The sequence below is a fragment of the Ostrea edulis genome, chromosome 7, assembly GCF_947568905.1.
Source record: "Ostrea edulis chromosome 7, xbOstEdul1.1, whole genome shotgun sequence".
Lineage (NCBI taxonomy): Eukaryota > Metazoa > Mollusca > Bivalvia > Ostreida > Ostreidae > Ostrea > Ostrea edulis.
In genome coordinates this window covers 87000528-87024357 of record NC_079170.1, presented here as the reverse complement: position 1 = coordinate 87024357, position 23830 = coordinate 87000528, and the positions used below count along the sequence as shown (strand labels likewise).

General features: G+C 34.4%; 1 protein-coding gene and 1 long non-coding RNA gene across 2 annotated transcripts in view; one reads left to right on the top strand and one right to left on the bottom strand.

Moving 5' to 3' along the window:
- Window positions 1-17433, bottom strand: part of LOC125653397 (glutamine--tRNA ligase-like) — a 29637-nt gene extending 12204 nt beyond the window's left edge. The window contains exons 1-14 of the mRNA XM_048882837.2: window positions 17265-17433; window positions 16213-16366; window positions 15569-15678; window positions 14842-14917; window positions 13950-14074; window positions 12487-12556; window positions 12175-12246; window positions 10412-10497; window positions 9809-9895; window positions 9378-9477; window positions 9039-9226; window positions 8681-8811; window positions 2949-3041; window positions 765-902 (exon numbers count right to left, since the gene is read on the bottom strand). Of these exons, the coding sequence (XP_048738794.2) occupies window positions 765-902; window positions 2949-3041; window positions 8681-8811; window positions 9039-9226; window positions 9378-9477; window positions 9809-9895; window positions 10412-10497; window positions 12175-12246; window positions 12487-12556; window positions 13950-14074; window positions 14842-14917; window positions 15569-15678; window positions 16213-16366; window positions 17265-17378 (1544 nt within the window). The 5' untranslated portion in view covers window positions 17379-17433. The remainder of the gene's footprint in view (window positions 1-764; window positions 903-2948; window positions 3042-8680; window positions 8812-9038; window positions 9227-9377; window positions 9478-9808; window positions 9896-10411; window positions 10498-12174; window positions 12247-12486; window positions 12557-13949; window positions 14075-14841; window positions 14918-15568; window positions 15679-16212; window positions 16367-17264) is intronic.
- A 5282-nt stretch (window positions 17434-22715) lies between these two features.
- On the top strand, window positions 22716-23423 carry LOC125653422 (uncharacterized). Its single transcript, XR_007361897.2, has 2 exons — window positions 22716-22884; window positions 23287-23423. It is a non-coding gene; the product is annotated as an uncharacterized LOC125653422 (long non-coding RNA).
- The last annotated feature ends 407 nt before the right edge of the window (window positions 23424-23830 follow it).

Sequence of the window (23830 nt, the reverse complement as noted above, 5' to 3'; positions counted from 1 at the left end):
CGCCGAACCCGTGAATCGCGACAGATGGAAATTACCGGTCTCTTTAAGAAGTAAAAGTGTGATGAAATGTTTGAAGTGTAAATGATTATGTTAGTTACTAATGATTTATTTACTTATAGTTACATAAAGTGCTTCATTATTTGTTTTAGTGCATACGGTACACAGTTTTCTATATTTATTTGTAAGGATCATATGTATGTCCAATGTAAGCACAGGCAAATACACCGAACACGTACATTAAATTTTAGTGCTTTGAAATGCATGTAAATGCTAACATTATCATAATTTATTTACTAATGCAAATGGTCAAATCCAATGATAGAATGTGTTTAATTCACTATGCATCAATAAAGTAGGCACATATTGGTTACTTATGTAAAGATAGAAAATATGCGATTCAATTATCCGGACGCTTCATTTATCCGGACGATTTTGCTGGGAACCAAAGTGTCCTTATTAACGAGGCTCCACTGTACCATACTTTTCCATGCCACTTTTTAAAACTCAAATCATATTGTCTAACATACCATGTATATAACACCCCACTCCATAATTAATGTTTATATCACTCTAATTCCTGAAGCACACATGTTATTTGTATGATAAATGCCTAAAATGTAACATTTTTCCATTTTATAAATGATAAAGCTATGTTCATTTCACACTGGAGCTTGTATTAAGATGTCAGGACAATACATTACAAAGAATATGGAGATATTTTTCTTTCAAGTTTCCCATCGAACCTCTTTCAATTTCTAACATACCTCACATATCCTTCATTGATGAGTTTAGCAATCTTCCTTTTGGACACAACTGCATAGTTGAGATTCAGACGGCCATATTCCCACTGGACTGGGCAGTAAAGGTCCAGAGCATTGCATAGCCAGTAATAGGATGATCGTCTAAAACAAAAAATAGAATCAGGTTGTTACACAATCAGTGATAGGACGATTATCTACAACAGATATAAAATCAGGTTGTTATACAGACAGTGATAGGACGATTGTCTACAACAGATATAAAATCAGGTTGTTATACAGACAGTGATAGGACAATTGTCTACAACAGAAATAAAATCAGGTTGTTTCACAGTCAGTATTAGAATGATCATCGACAATGGAGGAAAAATTAGGCCATCACACAGCTAGTATTACAAACATTTAATCAATTCAATCAAAATATACTGGGGGTGTAATTAAAATATGGAGGGATTTTCCTATTCTAGCACAGCCATATATTAGAACGCTTCCTTTACTGCCAAAAAAAAAAAACCGACTAAAATAAGAATCCCACTAAAATATGTGCATGCACAGTATTTACGGTAAATTACTGTAAACTTACATGTACTTTTGAGTGGATTTAAAAATACATGTACTTTCTTACACATCACCACTATCTCTTCAGAATAAAACATTTGTAAAACACACTCATCTACATACATTCTGCGTGGAACTCTCTATTGTTGTACCTTGATTGGAACTCTTTTGTACACAGTGAGTGAGTGATGTTTTCTATGGAGTCACACAAGCAGTGAGTGTAATCGTACCTTGATTGGAACTCTTTTGTACACAGTGAGTGGGTGATGTTCTCTATGGAGTCACACAAGCAGTGAGTGTAATCGTACCTTGATTGGAACTCTTTTGTACACAGTGAGTGGGTGATGTTCTCTATGGAGTCACACAGGCAGTGAGTGTAATCGTACCTTGATTGGAACTCTTTTGTACACAGTGAGTGGGTGATGTTCTCTATGGAGTCACACAGGCAGTGAGTGTAATCGTACCTTGATTGGAACTCTTTTGTACACAGTGAGTGAGTGATGTTTTCTATGGAGTCACACAGGCAGTGAGTGTAATCGTACCTTGATTGGAACTCTTTTGTACACAGTGAGTGAGTGATGTTCTCTATGGAGTCACACAGGCAGTGAGTGTAATCGTACCTTGATTGGAACTCTTTTGTACACAGTGAGTGGGTGATGTTTTCTATGGAGTCACACAGGCAGTGAGTGTAATCGTACCTTGATTGGAACTCTTTTGTACACAGTGAGTGAGTGATGTTCTCTATGGAGTCACACAGGCAGTGAGTGTAATCGTACCTTGATTGGAACTCTTTTGTACACAGTGAATGAGTGATGTTCTCTATGGAGTCACACAAGCAGTGAGTGTAATCGTACCTTGATTGGAACTCTTTTGTACACAGTGAGTGGGTGATGTTCTCTATGGAATCACACAAGCAGTGAGTGTAATCGTACCTTGATTGGAACTCTTTTGTACACAGTGAGTGGGTGATGTTCTCTATGGAGTCACACAAGCAGTGAGTGTAATCGTACCTTGATTGGAACTCTTTTGTACACAGTGAGTGAGTGATGTTCTCTATGGAGTCACACAGGCAGTGAGTGTAATCGTACCTTGATTGGAACTCTTTTGTACACAGTGAGTGAGTGATGTTCTCTATGGAGTCACACAGGCAGTGAGTGTAATCGTACCTTGATTGGAACTCTTTTGTACACAGTGAGTGGGTGATGTTTTCTATGGAGTCACACAGGCAGTGAGTGTAATCGTACCTTGATTGGAACTCTTTTGTACACAGTGAGTGAGTGATGTTCTCTATGGAGTCATACAGGCAGTGAGTGTAATCGTACCTTGATTGGAACTCTTTTGTACACAGTGAGTGAGTGATGTTCTCTATGGAGTCACACAAGCAGTGAGTGTAATCGTACCTTGATTGGAACTCTTTTGTACAGTGAGTGGGTGATGTTCTCTATGGAGTCACACAAGCAGTGAGTGTAATCGTACCTTGATTGGAACTCTTTTGTACACAGTGAGTGGGTGATGTTTTCTATGGAGTCACACAAGCAGTGAGTGTAATCGTACCTTGATTGGAACTCTTTTGTACACAGTGAGTGGGTGATGTTTTCTATGGAGTCACACAAGCAGTGAGTGTAATCGTACCTTGATTGGAACTCTTTTGTACACAGTGAGTGGGTGATGTTTTCTATGGAGTCACACAGGCAGTGAGTGTAATCGTAGGTTGGGTAGATGCACCTGGAAACAACAGTAAACCTTTCTCCATAATCTGATACAAATGCAAACACGAAAAAAGAAACTAGAATATATTTCATTCTCCAAATTTTGGTTGAGGTGGTAACACAGGTGAACAGGTGTACAATGGCGCTTGTGACAAGTTTGTACGAAAGATACAACTACGTTCTTCAGCACATTTTTTATCTTTATATACATTAAATCGTATACTGTACTTCTCATATTTATATACATTAAATCATATACTGTACTTCTCATATTTATATACATTACATCATATACTTCTCATATTTATTAGGGCTGTGCGGTGCACCGAAAATTTCGGTGCACCGCGATTCATACCATTCGATTCGATGCACCGATTACAAATTCCGGATTTCGGTTCGGTTCGGTTTAGATTTTACTTACACCAAAACAACAAATATGGCGTCCGAGTGATGTTGAAAACGTGGATTTTTATGCAACAGAGATTTAAATCACTACTGTGTTGAGAGTTAGTATTTTCACCACTCATATACCAACAGAATATGGTCCGTAAGATCATTGCAGTTTATCTTTACATGACATATAACATTTCTGTCAGTGGTGGAATGAAATCAACACCGTAGGTAATGAAACAGATTTGACAGTTAATATGAGAGAAGTAAATCAATAAAGGAGAGATTTTCAAAGACTCTCAATTCATAGAATTATTGAATTTTTGCATATCAATGAAAGCAATATCATATACATTTTAGATTCACTATAGATTTGTTTAATAATCCAAAACTTATGTAGCATATTGATATAACAAATTTTGATAGACTGTCAGTGTTTTCTTTTTTCTATCAAAGTTATAAAATGTCATTATGAATAGATATGATCTTTACAAATGACGACATATAGTTATATAACTTGAATCAAATCAAATCAAATATGCTACTCATTAAAATTGTTAATTTTTGTGGTGTCATTAGATAAATTGGACCTAACATGAACCGAATCGAAAATAACCGAACCGTGCTGTTCTGAATCGAAACCGAACCGAATCGAGCTAACCCTGAATCGTCCCAGCCCTAATATTTATATACATTAAATCATATATTTCTCATATTAATACATTAAATCATATACTTCTCATATTTATATACATTAAATCATATACTTCTCATATTTATATACATTACATCATATACTTCTCATATTTATATACATTAAATCATATACTTCTCATATTTATATACATTAAATCATATACTTCTCATATTTACTTTTTTTTTTATCTTTATATACATTACATCATATACTTCTCATATTTACGTGTACTTTTTTTTTATCTTTATATACATTAAATCATATACTTCTCCTATTTACGTGTACCTTTTTTTATCTTTATAAACATTAAATCATATACTTCTCATATTTACGTGTACCTTTTTTATCTTTATATACATTAAATCGTATACTTCTCATATTTACTTTTTTTTATCTTTATAAACATTAAATCGTATACTTCTCATATTTACTTTTTTTTATCTTTATATACATTAAATCGTATACTTCTCATATTTACGTGTACCTTTTTTTATCTTTATATACATTAAATCGTATACTTCTCATATTTACGTGTACTTCTTTTATCTTTATATACATTAAATCATATACTTCTCATATTTACTTTTTTTTATCTTTATATACATTAAATCATATACTTCTCATATTTATATACATTAAATCATATACTTCTCATATTTACGTGTACCTTTTTTATCTTTATATACATTAAATCGTATACTTCTCATATTTACTTTTTTTTATCTTTATATACATTAAATCATATACTTCTCATATTTACGTGTACCTTTTTTTATCTTTATATACTTTAAATCATATACTTCTCATATTTACGTGTACTTTTTTTTTATCTTTATATACATTAAATCATATACTTCTCCTATTTACGTGTACCTTTTTTTATCTTTATAAACATTAAATCATATACTTCTCATATTTACGTGTACCTTTTTTATCTTTATATACATTAAATCGTATACTTCTCATATTTACTTTTTTTATCTTTATAAACATTAAATCGTATACTTCTCATATTTACTTTTTTTTATCTTTATATACATTAAATCGTATACTTCTCATATTTACGTGTACCTTTTTTTATCTTTATATACATTAAATCGTATACTTCTCATATTTACGTGTACTTTTTTTATCTTTATATACATTAAATCATATACTTCTCATATTTACTTTTTTTTATCTTTATATACATTAAATCATATACTTCTCATATTTATATACATTAAATCATATACTTCTCATATTTACGTGTACCTTTTTTATCTTTATATACATTAAATCGTATACTTCTCATATTTACTTTTTTTTATCTTTATATACATTAAATCGTATACTTCTCATATTTACGTGTACCTTTTTTATCTTTATATACATTAAATCGTATACTTCTCATATTTACTTTTTTTTATCTTTATATACATTAAATCATATACTTCTCCTATTTACGTGTACCTTTTTTTATCTTTATAAACATTAAATCATATACTTCTCATATTTACGTGTACCTTTTTTATCTTTATATACATTAAATCGTATACTTCTCATATTTACTTTTTTTATCTTTATAAACAATAAATCGTATACTTCTCATATTTACTTTTTTTTATCTTTATATACATTAAATCGTATACTTCTCATATTTACGTGTACCTTTTTTTATCTTTATATACATTAAATCGTATACTTCTCATATTTACGTGTACTTTTTTTATCTTTATATACATTAAATCATATACTTCTCATATTTACTTTTTTTTATCTTTATATACATTAAATCATATACTTCTCATATTTATATACATTAAATCATATACTTCTCATATTTACGTGTACCTTTTTTATCTTTATATACATTAAATCGTATACTTCTCATATTTACTTTTTTTTATCTTTATATACATTAAATCATATACTTCTCATATTTACGTGTACCTTTTTTTATCTTTATATACATTAAATCATATACTTCTCATATTTACGTGTACCTTTTTTATCTTTATATACATTAAATCTTATACTTCTCATATTTACGTGTACCTTTTTTATCTTTATATACTTTAAATCTTATACTTCTCATATTTACGTGTACCTTTTTTTATCTTTATATACATTAAATCATATACTTCTCCTATTTACGTGTACCTTTTTTTTATCTTTATATACATTAAATCGTATACTTCTCATATTTACGTGTACCTTTTTTTATCTTTATATACATTAAATCATATACTTCTCATATTTACGTGTACCTTTTTTATCTTTATATACATTAAATCATATACTTCTCCTATTTACGTGTACTTTTTTTATCTTTATATACATTAAATCGTATACTTCTCCTATTTACGTGTACTTTTTTTATCTTTATATACATTAAATCGTATACTTCTCCTATTTACGTGTACTTTTTTTATCTTTATATACATTAAATCGTATACTTCTCATATTTACGTGTACTTTTTTTTATCTTTATATACATTAAATCATATACTTCTCCTATTTACGTGTACCTTTTTTATCTTTATATACTTTAAATCGTATACTTCTCATATTTACGTGTACTTTTTTTATCTTTATATACATTAAATCGTATACTTCTCCTATTTACGTGTACTTTTTTTATCTTTATATACATTAAATCGTATACTTCTCCTATTTACGTGTACTTTTTTATCTTTATATACATTAAATCGTATACTTCTCCTATTTACGTGTACTTTTTAGGCTGCTTTCTACTAACACAATACTGTGTGATATTACATTCACGTTATTGTTCGTATTCACGATTATCTATTTCATAACTGAATGATTCGGAGCTTTCGTGATCAAATTATGAAATCTTACCAGCGTACTCTAAAGTACTCTAGCGTACTCTGTTTAGTAGTACCCATCCAGCAGTAAAGAAAAATGGCTGACCAGGTATAATATCGTAAGCCTAGTAGCCAGATCAGATGTTTTAAATCATTCAATCAATACATAAAATAAAACAATTATGGACATTTTCTTGGTCAACATGATATTTTATCTGCCTGAGAAGTACAATATTCTCTGATCCTGGAGGGCAAGGGGAATATTACATTTCTAAGGTAGCTAAAGTGTCATATTGACTTCAAATATGTCAATAATTGTATATCATCGATAAATTCAAACAAACATACATTTAGCATGCCTTTTTATTTACATGTAATTTTGAGCAGTGAAGAATGAGGGAAAGATTCATGGAAGGTAATATTTCCCATCCAACTTTTGTTTTTCATTTCTGTACATGGTTAAATAGGATTTTCTTATACTGTAAAAGTGCTTATTTACGCTGGGGGTACGTGTTTTCCCTCATCCAACATTACGCGTGGGCGAAAATATGCTGTAACGGAACATCAATGAAAACATATCAAATATTTATAACTATACACGGGGAAATTTATGCGCTTATTACGTGACTGCATACCGTATATACTCGCCTGTAAGTTGGCTTTTTGGGAGTCAATTTTTGGTCCAAAACTCTATGTCCGACTTATAGGCGTGTCCTAAGAAGATTGGTATTTTTCTGGGCGGCGTAATGTGGTGTTTTTTTAAACAACTCCGACTACCACACAAATGATTATTGTTCGCAAATATCTAGACATATCGTTTATGTATTTCAAAATTATGTATACAGTACAAGTATTTACATACCGGTAACTAATATTCTTTCAATTCAGCTAATCGATCATTTATCGGTAAAATTGAATTACGAACCCGATTTAATATTGAAATATTCAAATGTATACCGGCTGAAATATATTTCATAAAAGATTGAATATTGTTAACAGATAATTTAGATCATCATTCTTGACTCTTAAAATTGTTGATACAATGAATTACACCGGAACCCCACAATAACAGTTTTCGCTAGGCGCGTGCCACTAAGTAAACACAGTGTCAGGTACTGGTAATTAGGAGACCATAATTGCTTTGATAAACAAGTGATCATTGCCCATAATAGATCAAGGGTTGTATTGAAACCCCAAGCAGATATGGCTTGGATATGGAGCACCTCATAATTATTAATTTCTCAAAATATTTTTTGAAACATAGGTAAAAACACTAGAGCATTGACTTGAAATTGTCAACCGATTCTGACAAAAATTTGTACCGACTTACAAGCGGGTCAATGGAAAATTCCTGCAAAATAACCTTAAAAATTACAACCGACTTATAGGCGGACCGATCTATAGGCGAGTACAGTATCTAAGTAGTTAGTGTAAATTCCCCAGTGTCTAAATAACCACTTTTACAGATGTTAAAACATCCAAACCCCACCCCTTCTAACCCAAACCACCCCTTCATCTCAAAGCCCCACCCCTCTTTTCAATGACCCACCCCCTCCTCTCACCAATTGTCTCCTGTGCGGTGGTGGGCGGTGAACTTTATCCTGTACTCACCACTTGTCTCCTGTGCGGTGGTGGGGGGTGAACTTGATCCTGTACTCACCACTTGTCTCCTGTGCGGTGGTGGGGGGTGAACTTTATCCTGTACTCACCACTTGTCTCCTGTGCGGTGGTGGGGGGTGAACTTGATCCTGTACTCACCACTTGTCTCCTGTGCGGTGGTGGGGGGTGAACTTGATCCTGTAGGCTACTGGGTCCTTCTTTCCTTCCTCCAGAGTCGTCTTCATCCTCAGGGTCGCTTCCCCCTCCCCAATTTTACCGTTCTTCATGTCCTGAAACAAAATCAAAAAATGTCTATTGTAAAGTTCTTTAATAGTACCACTACATGTAGCTCTGTGCTTAGAATGTTATAAAATAAAAAAGCCCTTACTCAGTTTACATACCAAACAACACACACTCATGGAAAAATAGACATAGCAAGTGATTTCCCTTTGCTTAATGTTAGAGGTGGTGCAGTACAATTAGACATAGTGCCACATCCCCTGTAGTCTAAACCTACTTCAAACAGCTGTAGAGACTCTTCCACTGGTCGATCTCGCCAAGGAGAGTCTGGTGTATCGAATCCCTTCAGGTCCTCCGACTTCATGTGACAAACGTATGCGTGACCTCGTTTAATCAGTTCCACGGCATTCTCGTAAAGCTTGTCGAAATTATCAGAGGCATGCGTCACTCGGAAGGGCTTGTATCCTGTTCCAGTGAGAAATTGAAATTTAACCAGAAAGACAATTTTGGACATGAAAAGCTGGTCTAATTCAGAAAAACGATTTTGTTGAATAAGCTTAATATCACTTAATACTCGTGTGCGTGCGTGTGTGCGTTATAGAGAGAGGACTCTTACCCAACCACTCCACCATCTCTCTGATTGCTGTGAAAAATTTCTCCTCTTCCTTCTCCGGATTAGTGTCATCGTACCTCAGATACGTGTTGCCATTGTGTTTCTGAAAAATTAATTTCAATAATTTAAATTCATGAATGAAGAACATGATCCAACTGTATCACTCACTGTCAAAATGAATATACCTCAGGACGTAGTTCCCACTGAGGACTGGATTTTTTTAAAATCATGAGTCACTCTTACACATAACGAATGACCATAGAGACATACATGTTAATTCTAACTAACAATGCTTCATTTAACAGTAACTGTCCTTGTAATGTATTCTCGTGATGTATTCATGTAAGTTTCTGCTATCATATCTTTGTAATGTACATGTATTCTGGTAAGGTATCCCTGTAATGAATACTTTGTCGTAATTGATTCATGCCTACCTTTGCATAACCAAAATTGAAATTGATGGCTTTAGCATGTCCAATGTGTAAAATTCCATTTGGTTCTGGAGGAAATCGAGTGTGAACCTGAAAAATTAAACACATAAAACTTACTCTCCAAGGAAACTCTTAGCAATACAGTGAGTGTTGGTTGTTTTGTTGTTTCACAACAACTATATTAAATTTACTTCCATTCACTATATATTTCACGTCATCAATTAAGGATGACATGTCATACAGAGTGGATCATCTTCTTTAATCACATGATCATGATGTTGGAATCCAAATCATGCATAAACTTTTTCGTATCAGCACTTAGGAACAGTACTAGGTGCCTGTGTGTTCTATAAAATTATCATGATTATATGCCATTGTATAAAGCAACAACAAGCCTATGTGAGCAAACTTGACCCCGTTTACCTAAGAGTGCTTCATGACAAGCATGCATGCTATAAATTCAGTCTTCTGTATCAAGTCCTCCAGGCTCTGTCCCACATTAGGTGTTGTAGGTTTAATTATAACAATGTACCTTCACTCCAATCTCCTGGAGACGTGAGTTTACTAACAAATCACTGTTCTTCCCTTATTTATATATCAATATACCTTCCCTCCGATCTCCTGGAGATGCTTTTTTAATAAGTTCATGGTGTTGGGTGTTATTACATATCCATCTGTTTTGTAGTTCTCTCCTACAAGTACACAAAGTCAATAATTACAACTAACGACTACAACACAAAGTCAATAATTACAACTAACGACTACAACACAAAGTCAATAATTACAACTAACGACTACAACACAGAGTCAATAATTACAACTAACGACTACAACACAAAGTCAATAATTACAACTAACGACTACAACACAAAGTCAATAATTACAACTAACGACTACAACACAGAGTCAATAATTACAACCAACGACTACAACACAAAGTCAATAATTACAACCAACGACTACAACACAAAGTTAATAATTACAACTAACGACTACAACACAAAGTCAATAATTACAACTAACGACTACAATAACAAAGTCAATAATTACGACTAACGACTACAATAACAAAGTCAATAATTACGACTAACGACTACAACACAAAGTCAATAATTACAACTAACGACTACAACACAGAGTCAATAATTACAACGACTACAACACACAGTCAATAATTACAACTAACGACTACAACACACAGTCAATAATTACAACTAACGACTACAACACAGAGTCAATAATTACAACTAACGACTACAACACAAAGTCAATAATTACAACTAACGACTACAACACAAAGTCAATAATTACAACTAATGACTACAATAACAAAGTCAATAATTACAACTAACGACTACAATAACAAAGTCAATAATTACGACTAACGACTACAATAACAAAGTCAATAATTACGACTAACGACTACAACACAAAGTCAATAATTACAACTAACGACTACAACACAGAGTCAATAATTACAACGACTACAACACACAGTCAATAATTACAACTAACGACTACAACACACAGTCAATAATTACAACTAACGACTACAACACAGAGTCAATAATTACAACTAACGACTACAACACAAAGTCAATAATTACAACTAACGACTACAACACAAAGTCAATAATTACAACTAACGACTACAATAACAAAGTCAATAATTACAACTAACGACTACAATAACAAAGTCAATAATTACAACTAACGACTACAATAACAAAGTCAATAATTACAACTAACGACTACAATAACAAAGTCAATAATTACAACTAACGACTACAACACAAAGTCAATAATTACAACTAACGACTACAATAACAAAGTCAATAATTACAACTAACGACTACAATAACAAAGTCAATAATTACAACTAACGACTACAATAACAAAGTCAATAATTACAACTAACGACTACAACACAAAGTCAATAATTACAACTAACGACTACAATAACAAAGTGTTTACTAACTGTTCACTAAAATTTTTCTTTCCTCGAACAAGAGTCTTTCTGAAGGAAAATAGACCTAATCTACAGTGTAGATGAGATTGTGTAGATGCTTATTCTCTACCAGGAAGTGTATTTCAAACCTGGATGTGTATTCTATACCTGGATGTGTACTCTATACCTGGATGTGTACTTTATACCTGGATGTGTAGTCTATACCAGGATGTGTACTCTATACCTGGATGTGTACTCAGTACCTGGATGTGTATACCTGGATGTGTACTCGATACCTGGATGTGTACTCAGTACCTGGATGTGTACTTTATACCTGGATGTGTATACCTGGATGTGTACTCTATACCTGGATGTGTAATTTTATACCTGAAGTGTATACCTGGATATGTAGCCTATATACCTGTTTTGTGGAATTTCATAGCCTGGCCCATGATCTCCATGAAGCTTTTCACTTCCCCGTCTTCACCCACAACTGTGAAATAAGACAGGACATTTAATGACACTACCAACACAGCACAAAATTACAGACAGAAAATAGAGGCATAATTAACTCACACAAACAGAAGACTTATGGATGGACTTAATATCACACACAGCTCTCTGTGGACAGTACTTTTACAATTGTAGATGACTAATTCAGACTAACCATCCTATTTAATTAATTAATGACTTAATTAATGATTTAATTAATGACTTAATTAATGACACATACAGCTCTCTGAGGATGGTGCTTCTTTTTTCTCCCCTTGTTTGGCCCCACTGTTGCTCTGGTCTTTGGCAGCCTTCAAATATAAAAAATGTGCATTGACACACACACACAAATTATGTAAGGGCTGTTCCAGAAATGATCAAATGGGGGGGTCGGGCGGCAAACGATATTTTTTTGTATGGGTGGTCGTATTTTTTCATATTTTAATTGGTCCGTGGTTGGACTGTTAAAAAAATATTTATTATGGGTAGTGGGTAGTTTCTATTGTTTTATTTTGTGCCACGTGGGTGTTGAGTTTTCAGAATATTTTTATTGTCGCTCTTGTTGTGTTGGTTACAAAACGGAGGGAAAATTGAAAACGTGCTTTCGAAATGCTGCTTTCGAAATCGGAAATCGGAAGTAACATAGAACTATTCGAGTTGTCGCTCTTTGCAGCGCATAACTTTCCATTACAGCACTCTTCAAATTAGAGGCGCGTTTAGTAGGGTCCCTTTGGACGTGATGGCGGCGAACTCTGTTCAGTAGATTATTACAGTTTACAGTGCATCGATTTTGGGAATATTTTGAAACCAATAGGTATTCTGTTTTCTAATAAAAATAGGCAAACCTTAGTTGATTTATACGAGGGTACCGATGCGTTATATTTATCAGTCGGTGTGATGGTGATATAGAGGCCTCTGGGCGCAGGCTCCATTAGAAGACGAACGATTCGTGGAAAAACATATCCATATCCATTTCATGATAATAGCATCGTTTGGACTCCCAATCTTTCCAACATTCCCGCCACAGATGCCTTTGATTGTTGATGTGACATCGTTTCTTCAGAACTACTGTGATACAATGTCGCACAGGCATTACCGCGTCATTGACTAGAAGATTTGTACCGTTTTTCATTTTTAAAAATATTTTTGTGGTGGGTCTGGTTAGTTTTTTTTTTTCATTAGATGGGTCATTGTAAAATGAGTTTATTAATTTGATGGGTCATGGGGTAATTTTTTATTTTTTTTTTATGGGTGCTTGGTATATACAAAAGGTGCCTCCCGACCCCCCCCCCCCCCCCCCCCCCCCCCCCTGTATTTATTTCTGGAATAGCCCTAACTTTATTGTTTATTTACTTCAAATTATCTTATTTTCTTTAATAATCAGCTTTGAATGGGTAATCCTCAAATATGAACGGAACCTTTTACATGTAGACTGCTTTTTATGATTGGATATTACGATTAATTTTCGAAAAATCTCCAAAATGTTTCTTCAACGGTTACTAAAAGGTCTGCCTAGGTTTTAAGGACCAGTATGTCTTTTACTGATTGTTTAACTAGTTCCCATATTGTTCATTTGGATGATTTTTCTTGTTCAACCTTCCTTTGAGGATCTAGTAGTTCTCATACTCAATGTTTATCTCATTTGCATACAAGTACCTATTGTTTGGCTGGTTCTCCTACCTTTTCCTTAGCTGGTTCTCCTACCTTTTGCTTGGCTGGTTTCTCCAGGTCAGCCTCTGTTTTAGGACCAAGTAGATCCAGAACCTGCATATCAACCTCATTCTTCACGATCTTGCCATCAGCAAATTTTAGTTTCGACCTTGCTTCTCCTGAAAACCATAACAAATTATCTGTAATACAATTCAGAGGTACTAGTTTTTGATATCCTTAAACTGTCACCAAACTTCAGAGGACCTGAATGGATTAAGTGTCTCTATCAGGATAGGTCTGCTATTGAGATGAAAAGAACATTTTTCATTTTATAGCTGGGGGAAAAACACAAAATGATATTGCCTCATTTTATCAATTCCAAGCATTGTTTCCACACCATTTTTACTGAATACTGACTCCATGATTGAGAATAGGCTAACTAAGAATTAAATATTGTATCCCTGACTTGTTAAACTGAGGATAGGCTAAGTAAGAATTAGATATTGTATCCCCGACTTGTTAAACTGAGGATAGGCTAACTAAGAATTAAATATTGTACCCCTGACTTGTTAAAATCACACACTTATACTTGACTGATATTCTGAATCACATTCAAAATTAAATCTCATTATGACTTTATTACTCAAAAACATCAATCTTCTATCAATGGATTATATCTATTTGAAAATTTGAATGATGTCTATTCTCGATCAGTTTACCAGGTCATGAAGCCTAGGATCTTCATAGCATGCAGAACAGAGAGACTACAGAGTGAACTAGCTGCAATAATGTAGCACTCTTCGATGTCATTTTATTCTGACATTTTCTGGAGGAGGAAAAAAGTCGTAGAGGGCTACATTATTGCAGCTACAGAGTTAATGTTTATTTGTTTGTATCAACTCTCCATCATGGTGCTATAGTGAGACAGACTCAAGCAAAGCCTTACCCATTAACATCCCCATGTTAAATCTGTACCTCTTCTCCAGCAATGAAGACTTGTATTTTGCTATCACTTCCTCTACCTGGAAAATACAAGAGGTATGTAAATTATCAATTAATTAATTAGTGAAAAACAAAGGTCACAACAGGCATGTAAATTATTAATTACTGATAAACAAAGGTTACAGGTACCCTTTAAATTCACTTACAACACACATATGTAAATTGATCATGTTGATACAATGAATTAGTAATCTAAATGGTGTGGTTTCGTCAGTTAGAATTATTCTATATTGAATAGGAGTGTTGCAGTCTACCTAATGATACACATCATATCATGATACAAACACGCTATATGATACGCATCACAGAAGCACTATACACTTTTCATGACTAATACTATTTCTTAGATTTGTTGTTTATTTTGTAGTGGTGGTATATTTAACATTATTTCCAAAATGAAATTACAGTATTAATATGTAGTTCATTAAATGTATTCAAGATAATTACTAGAGGAATAAAGATTAAAAATACCTCTAGACTTACACCACACTCAGAATTATTCCTGATTAATGACAGATCCATGTAAGTTACAACTGTATCATACTGTCGATACACATATCATACAGACTTGCAACTAACACAGTCGACGTATTGTTACCCCTCTAATACTGAACAAATCTACACCAACTATAAACACCCCACCCCCCCTTCCTGTAGGTACTGAGTCTCACCGCTGCCTCCACTTGATCTGGTGTAATGACTATGCCCACTCCACTCTCCTCCTCAAACTTCACCTTGTCTACTGGGGGAAGGGGGTGATGTAATAGATAGTCCAAGGCAGCTGCAATAAAAAAGTTTACAAATAACTACACTGTACATGCAGTTTACCAGTATTTGTCTACCAGGGATAATGGGTAGTGTTAAAGGTAGTCCAAGTACCAGAACACATATAAAGTATCTGTATTCCTGGGTGTTTTAGTTGTAAAAAAAAAACCCCACCAACATTGAGGTGTATATATCTGTACATATAACAAAAAAAAAAACCATTGAGATGTATTTCTGTAAAAACCAATAAGCTGCAGTGGTGGATTTAGGAATGGGGTACAGGAGTTGCATCCTTCCTTTGGTTAATTACTTTTTACAAAAATGGTCATTTTTGCCATTTTGACACCCCCCCCCCCCCCCCCCCCCCCCCCCCACACACACACACTCTTCCCTCCTTCTTGAAGAGAGTGGAAAAGGTTAAAGATACAAACTTTCATTCCTCCCCCCCCTACCCCGAAACTTTTCTGGATCCGCCAGTGAGCTATATATATATATATATATCTGTGCATGTACTAATTCATTGAGCTGTGATTCTGTAAATGTCATGCACCATTGAGCTGTATCTCCGTGGTGATCTTGCGTGCGACGACGTACTCCACTAACATAGGCTGGTGGTTCTTTATCTGGGCCTTCAGCTTGGTGGCAATGTTATACAGCAATTTCCCGACGTCTTTGTCCATTTTCCCCTGGGCCACCTTCTCTGCCTGAAACAAAAAATCGTTATCCATAACAAATGGTTACACTTTCATAATCCTCAAAACTGTCAACAGGCCACATTAACACTTGAAGCATAAATGAGGCTTCTATAAATTGTCAATTCCCTCTTTTCATCAGATGGGATGTAAATAGTAGGAAACAAACATACTGTGGGAATAAATAATCTCCATTTTACAAATTCACTCTGTCAGAACTGTGCATTAATTTAACGTAGTACAGTTTAACAGCTTGTGGAAGCTTAGTGGTTACGGCTCTCGTTTTGTAATAGAGATCTCTACTGAGGTCCATATTTGCTTCTCAATCCTAGCGCCATGTCAAACCTAAATTGTTTCACACAGGTAGTAACTGTTACTTCAGTGACCTTCACCTTCACCCAACATTAAAAGTGGAAGTAGTGGGACTTTTGGATATGAGCAAAACAGCACTAGGATCCTTGTCACTGTAGGCGTTTATCATGAACCTTCACTAGAACATCCTTGAGCACCACACATAGGCCAAAATTAGTGGCACTTTACCTAAATCTGGCGACGTCACTATAAATTATGTAAAACTGTTTTGAATGGTATGTAAAACATACAAACAGTACTGTACATCAGGGATACGTACCACTGCTAGTACTTATTCATTTTTTTAATCATTATTTTCTTTTGAAACAAACTATAAATAAATAGGCTGTCAAAAATATAGCAGATCTCAGTTTCAATTCTACGTTTAAAAGTGATTCATTTGTAGATGTTGTTTGGTACATGAAGACCACTGGTTTGGGTTTATTTTTGAAGTTATCGCACTTTCATTTTCAGCACTTTGATTGCCCCGGTGTTGCGTCATGGGCCAGTGATGAAAAGTATATTCTCGTTAAATCCGCTCTAGATAGAATTAACTTACCTGCTCGATAGCAGATTTTAGATTCTGTGTGACAGTCTCATTCTTTAGAGTTTCTTTTGCCTTCTGTTCGCTCAGGCCAATCGCCACAAACGACGAAACAAGATCTGTAGACATTACGTTTCAGTTTCCCAAAAACGTGTTCTGTAATGATGAAATCTTCAGAGTGACTTCCCCTTTTAAAAGTTTGGGTGGGTGTAAATGTAGTCCTCATGACGCGTGCATCGATTGATTACGTCGACTTCGTGTAACTTTGTGAGTTGATTATATCAACATACGAATTATTTTAGAGGTGCCAACATGCTGTTATATTTACATATGGGTTTATAAATGATCAATCATTGTTAGTTTATAGTTTCACTTCGGTTAAAGTATTTACAGATTTATAATTGAAAACTAATATATTTTACTTTATTAAAGTTTGATCTTTAAGGAAAGCATTTTCACTCGTGATCGCAGTTCTCAACTTTGACTCCTCTTTACTGTTTCACGGTGGCAGTGGGAATTGATTTCTACTTTTTAAGGTAAGTTTTTGTTATTGTGTTTCTTCGGTGTTTTTTTTTTTTTTTTTTTTTTTTTTTTTTTTTTATTAAATAAATTAAATTAAATATACTTGTAAAAGTTTCGTTTAAAGCAGATTTTTCAATTTACAAGTGAATTCTGGACACAATTATACCGTTTCTTGTGTTTGTCACATATATTATCATTTGTTTTAAACATGATATTTTTTATGAAGCAATCTATATGGCACGAGCCTTGTAAACTTACATGTACATAACAAGGAATTGCGAGTGCCGTATCTCACTTGTAACTCAACAAATGACATTCATTTTTTTTTTTTACCATTCGAAATACTTTACTTAATAAGCATTGTAAACATTAAAAATGTGTAAAATGAAATTTCAAGAATTCTTTAATTCAATTGTTGAGATATCTCTAATTAGATATGTACTCTATTTAAAATAATTACTGCGCGCATTAATTGAATTAATATCATTAATTGAAGAGAGCAATAATTCAATTATTGCACGCATGAATTGAATCATTGAATGGTAGCGTGCATCAATTCCATTGTTGATATCATCAATTTATTTGACGAGAGCAGCAATTCAGTAGAATAATTAATGCTATCACCAATTAATTTACATGTGCGCAATCATTCAGAATTGTAGACATCATTATTTGAAGATATCCTCAATTGAATTCTAGGCGGTCATCAAATGAATTGACATCTTATAAATAAAGATACCTTCAGTTATTTTAGTTAATTCTAATTGGGGTCCGGGGCTGCCCTGTTTCAGATTTTGTATTCTTTATAGGGTGATGAGATTGATCACTCGGGGTTTTTAGGGTCTTGATTTCAAGGGCCTGGGTCTTTCCAATTGGGAAAAATAGCGGCATTTCCATGAAATTGGGAAAAAATATTCCATGGATAAAAGAAGTTGGGAAAACCAAACCAGTGCATTCCTGGAATAATTAAACTGTTGGATGGTTGTAAATGAGCAGGGGACCTTAGGTCCTAGTTGAGCATACGTTTTATCCTTCTTCGACTGACTTGTATTTTGGTCAAAGCTTATCTCATTTAAATACGTAGAGGTCAAAAATAGGTTTACTTAACAATTTTTGAAGCAAAAATTATGATTTGTGAGCGTTTGGTGATTTATGAGCAATAAGGCTATTCTGCATTGATTTGTATTCGTTTGGGAATTCTAAATAAAAATTGCGAAAAATACCTACCTTTTAGCATTGGGAATGGGGCCTTATTTCGGCCCCCTACACTCTTAAAAAACCCGACACTGTTCATAGCCTGTCCCCTTATCGAGAGAGCGTTCGCCCCGCATGCGGAAGGTCGGGATTCGAATCCCTGCCGCGACAGACCTAAGTCGTTAAAACAGATAGTGACAGTTCCATCGCCAAACACTCGGCATCAGGTGTGAATGTCACGAGTCCTCGGAGATGACCTTAAAAATGGACATCCCATGTCACAGTAGGTGAGGCACGCTAAAGAACCCTCACTGCTCAATCGCCGTAAGCGCCGGGTATAGGCATAGTGTTATCATTTGGACGGAGGTTAGATTATGTGGAACATAAAAAACCTGGAACTTCAACAAAGTGTCTCGTTTGTATCTAGCAAATTCGACAGCGACACTAAGAAACTGGAAATGTTGTCATCCGACATAATATTCAGACCAAACAGGAACAATATTTGAGAAAGCAATTGGTGAAATCAGCACCCAGTTACGTTTACTGAAGGGTAGTTCATGGAATAAGGATGTTATGAGGCGTTACAATACCGAACTCGAACACCACTCTATACAATGATATAATTTATGTCCAAGATTGTCGAAAACATAAGACGCGATTGATAAAATTACGGACCTCCAGTGCAGATCCATGAATATACTGTCTTACCGATATGTTTTAATTATCTAATTAGAGCATATTTTTTTCTAGTATTGATGCACCTTTAATTAATTCTATATTAAATATAATTTATAACCATAGTATTTGATTCATCTCGCATATACATTGCATCAATTTATGAACAGTCATGCATACTTGTAGGTACATACATGTAAGAATTAACTCATCCAAACATATTGATATGATAAATGGAACTGTATAATTAGATTTCTAATAATTCAGCATTACATTTTGATTTGAGACACACATCTGAGGTCAAATAATGACAATACAGTTACCAATAATCATTTTGGGGACGTTTTACGTCTAGGACCTAAAGGGTGTAATATTGTATGTACTTTCCATGATTAAACTCAAATATCGCCATTCAAAGTAATAAAATTGTGTATATATCTTACATATAGTCATAACGAACATAAAATAATTTGATTTCAGCTTAGAATTAGAAAATTTGTAAACGTATTTGTAGAATACTTACACGATTTAACATATAGGCACGTTTATGGGGGTGGGGTGGGGAAGAAGTGGGCTAGTATTGTCGACAAGCCAAACAAAACTCTAACAGGTGATCATGTGTTGTATTGACAAAATCCGGGAAAAATTAGGGCTCACTAAATAGATCTTGTTTTCGTGTAAAAATAAATAACTGCATGTAAAAATAATATAAAATGAACGTCCTCAATAAGGGCCGCAGGACTCTTACGTGTAAGCGAAATATGTAAAGTTGTGCATGATATCGGTTCGAAGTATGTGAAGAAATTCAGTAACACATATGGAATTAACGGCCAATTTTCCAGGTTGCATAGCAACAAAGGTTGAAAACCGAAACACACTCTTTCATTTCCGCATATGTAAGTGAAGAATGCGGATTTTCACTCCCTGCAGTATCCTATGTCAAGTTACAGCCCAAACCCCAGGTATCTTGCCAGCATCCTCGTAAAGAAATGATTTTTCACAAGATACAATTCTGTCTGTGAGGGGTGGATCTGTCGTAAGTCATGTTTTCATGAATGATTATATTGGAAAAGTTCTACAAATTTTAAGGAGTGATTACTTAACCAATCCCTTTACAAAGATGTTAGATGTACATGTACATATGTAAACTTTTGTCTTACTCAATTTGAATAAAAATGTGAAGCGTAAACAGCACATAATCATACGCAACCGCTACGGTTATTTCTTTTTACTATTGCATGGCTGGTGGTTATCGTAATGTAAAACATAGTAACTATATTCATAGAGCAAAATATGAGAGAAGGGTGGGACTGTCAACAAACTCGTGTCTTCCTTACCTTAATATCGCTTTCCTGAGATCTGATGTTTGTCATAAATGTGGATATATTCGATGCCGCGTGGTGAACGGCTGTCTCAGAGGAGGAAAAACTTACTATAAACGTCTAATGAAAATTTCTGAAGGTACAATCACAAAGCAAAGTAAAAAAAAAAACAACTTCAAACGCTTCTAAAGACATTCAAATTACCGCACCATATGTGACTTTGCTGTATTTCGATTCAGTTTGAATGTTTTTTATTCGCATAATATTAATCTATTCGATGCCGCGCGGTGGCCGCTATTTCAGAGGAGGAAAACTGACTGTAAACGTTTAAATGGACATTTCTGAAGGTACAGTCACACACCAAAGTAAAAACTTCTTTAAACGCTTCAAAAGACATTCAAATTACCAAACCATATGTGACTTTACCGCACTATGTGTAGCGATAGTAGATGAGCGGATCATAGGATCTAATTTTAATTAGATTGCATTTCAATATGAATGTTTTTTATTCACATGACTTTTTCTTGATCTGAAAAAGGGTTTCCAAGTATTACAAAGGACATCTTGCATGATAACGAATTGTATGTTTTTCAAATTAAAATATATTCTTAGGGATATGGAGTTCTAGATATATAAATGTTTCTGTACCTCAACAGACGAACATGCAATTTACTATGAATGTGTAAACCCCGCTAGAGAGAACATCATGTACATGAATACTTGCGCCATTCGATGGATTGCCCCTCGAGCTCAAACCAACTGTCTCGGGTTCAGTACGCCTTTGAATTTCTTCCAAATATTCATACACACACCCATCATTCTAGACAAGAGGACATCTCTAGTTCACGTCACCCCCAAACAATTCACCTTTTCGGGGCATGTATGGAAGGAGAAGTAAAACCGTACACTCACTACCTTATTGATGAAGACTACAAGATCGGCGTTGATGGTTAAAATGCCGCCCCATGGCCCTAACACGGTTTTACTTCTGCCACATCGAGTGGATGTCATATCTATTTGCAATAGTTGCGCATGTTAAGATATACCGATGTATATTTAATTGCTGTGATAAAATTTACAAATTCATTTCAAAATTAAGGATGATCTCCCTCATGCATAGCTCTTGTCTTTGGCACTCTGGTTTTCTTTTTAGTTCTTACAAGGTTATTGTTATTTCGGATTTCCAATATTTCGGCTTTGGCATCACTGAAGAGACATTAAATGCGAAATCCGCAGCTGGTGCATCAAACTTGGTACCGTATGAGTTTTACATTTTCCATATCATCGATAAACGCATTTTGCAAATAGAACATATACATATTTGGTGTTGGATAACGCTCTTTTGCATTAAGATTGATTCTTTTATATATATATATATATAAATCGCTACACTATGCCTCACTTTTGTTGCCGCATTTTGTTCGTGCCGTATAGAGATTTTATCTGCCTGACCATGTAAAAAGTCTAGCAGATACTGGATTCTCGTACATATAAATGTATTAATCTCTCTCAACGGCAATAGTTTTAATGCTTTATTTAGCCTGTCTTCTTTTATGAGTGTCTATAACGAATAGCTGAACAAAATTGAAATATAGTTTACATTTGGGACAATTATTCTCTTTCACACCGGTGTAGAAGTGAAAAGCACGGCGTAGTCGTCGTTGACAGAGCGTTCCTGCCGTGGTGTCACATTTACAGTGTTACATGTTTGTACAGAATGTTTTCAGTTGTCCTGTAGAGGACCCCTCTAGTCAAACACCCTTCATAGAACCCCTCGATACCTGTATTTATTCACCTGAGTTTAGGATTTCACTCTCTTCGGACCGTGTTCCACGAAATACAGTAGCACGAGTTCCTTCAAATTCTCTTTTTGTCAAATTCCTAAGTTAAAGTTAGAAATTCGTACAGACACGACTTCTGAGGTGAGTGAAGCATTTTACTTTTACATTTTCTCTTGTTAATTTTACGGTCCTGGGATAACTGTTGTTTCAAAGTGTTTAATGTTTGATAACTTATTTTGTTTGTATGGTGTGTATTTATTTAGGAAATAGTAGTGAGTGGAACGTATTCGTATGGCTCTCGTATTTTTAGTATCATAATGTGAATGTAATTCATACTGATTCTAAAGTGTGTAAGTTACAGTTAATGCAGTTTAGTTCGAGTGAACTAAGAGTGTAATTTGTGAAAAAAGCATCTTATGCAAGTTTAAGTAATGCAGCGCTGCCACGTGTAATTGCATAAGTTCCCCTAAGTATGGTAGACTATGCGAGTAATGACTTGTATTGATGTGTGTGTAACTTAATGTGTATTTATTGTGTATGTAGGTCGAGGTGTAATGAATCATGGTACTTGGTGTTCAACGTAAACTGGACCAAATGTGAACATTGTTAGTAACGAATACCCGAGCCCGCAGTGGAGAATGACTATGTACAATATATCTGTAATATAAAGTGAAATCTTCTGGTTTTTGATTGTCAAACCTGGAAGCCAACCCGGTCAACCTGTAACACGTGGGACTAGAATACTTTTGTTTCTGAAGAGTTTTGTCATCTGGCAGGTATTTTGAAGTATCATCATAATTATATTAATTTTATTGCAATGAATTCCGCTGTGATTTTTGTCAATGAAACGTCTGCTGATGACGAAAAGTTCATTACATTGTGTCGTGATTCAACTGTTGATTCATTCTCCAGGAGACTGCCTCGGGTTTTTGCTAAAAGGCTAAATAACTATATAGGCCTACATCTGATATTATACAAAATTGATTTAAGCAATGAACTTATAACTCATAAGACAAAAATATTTGTACCGTGAAGTAAGATCATTTGTAAATGACCCAGTCAAAAATGCACCATGCCTCGTTCTGAC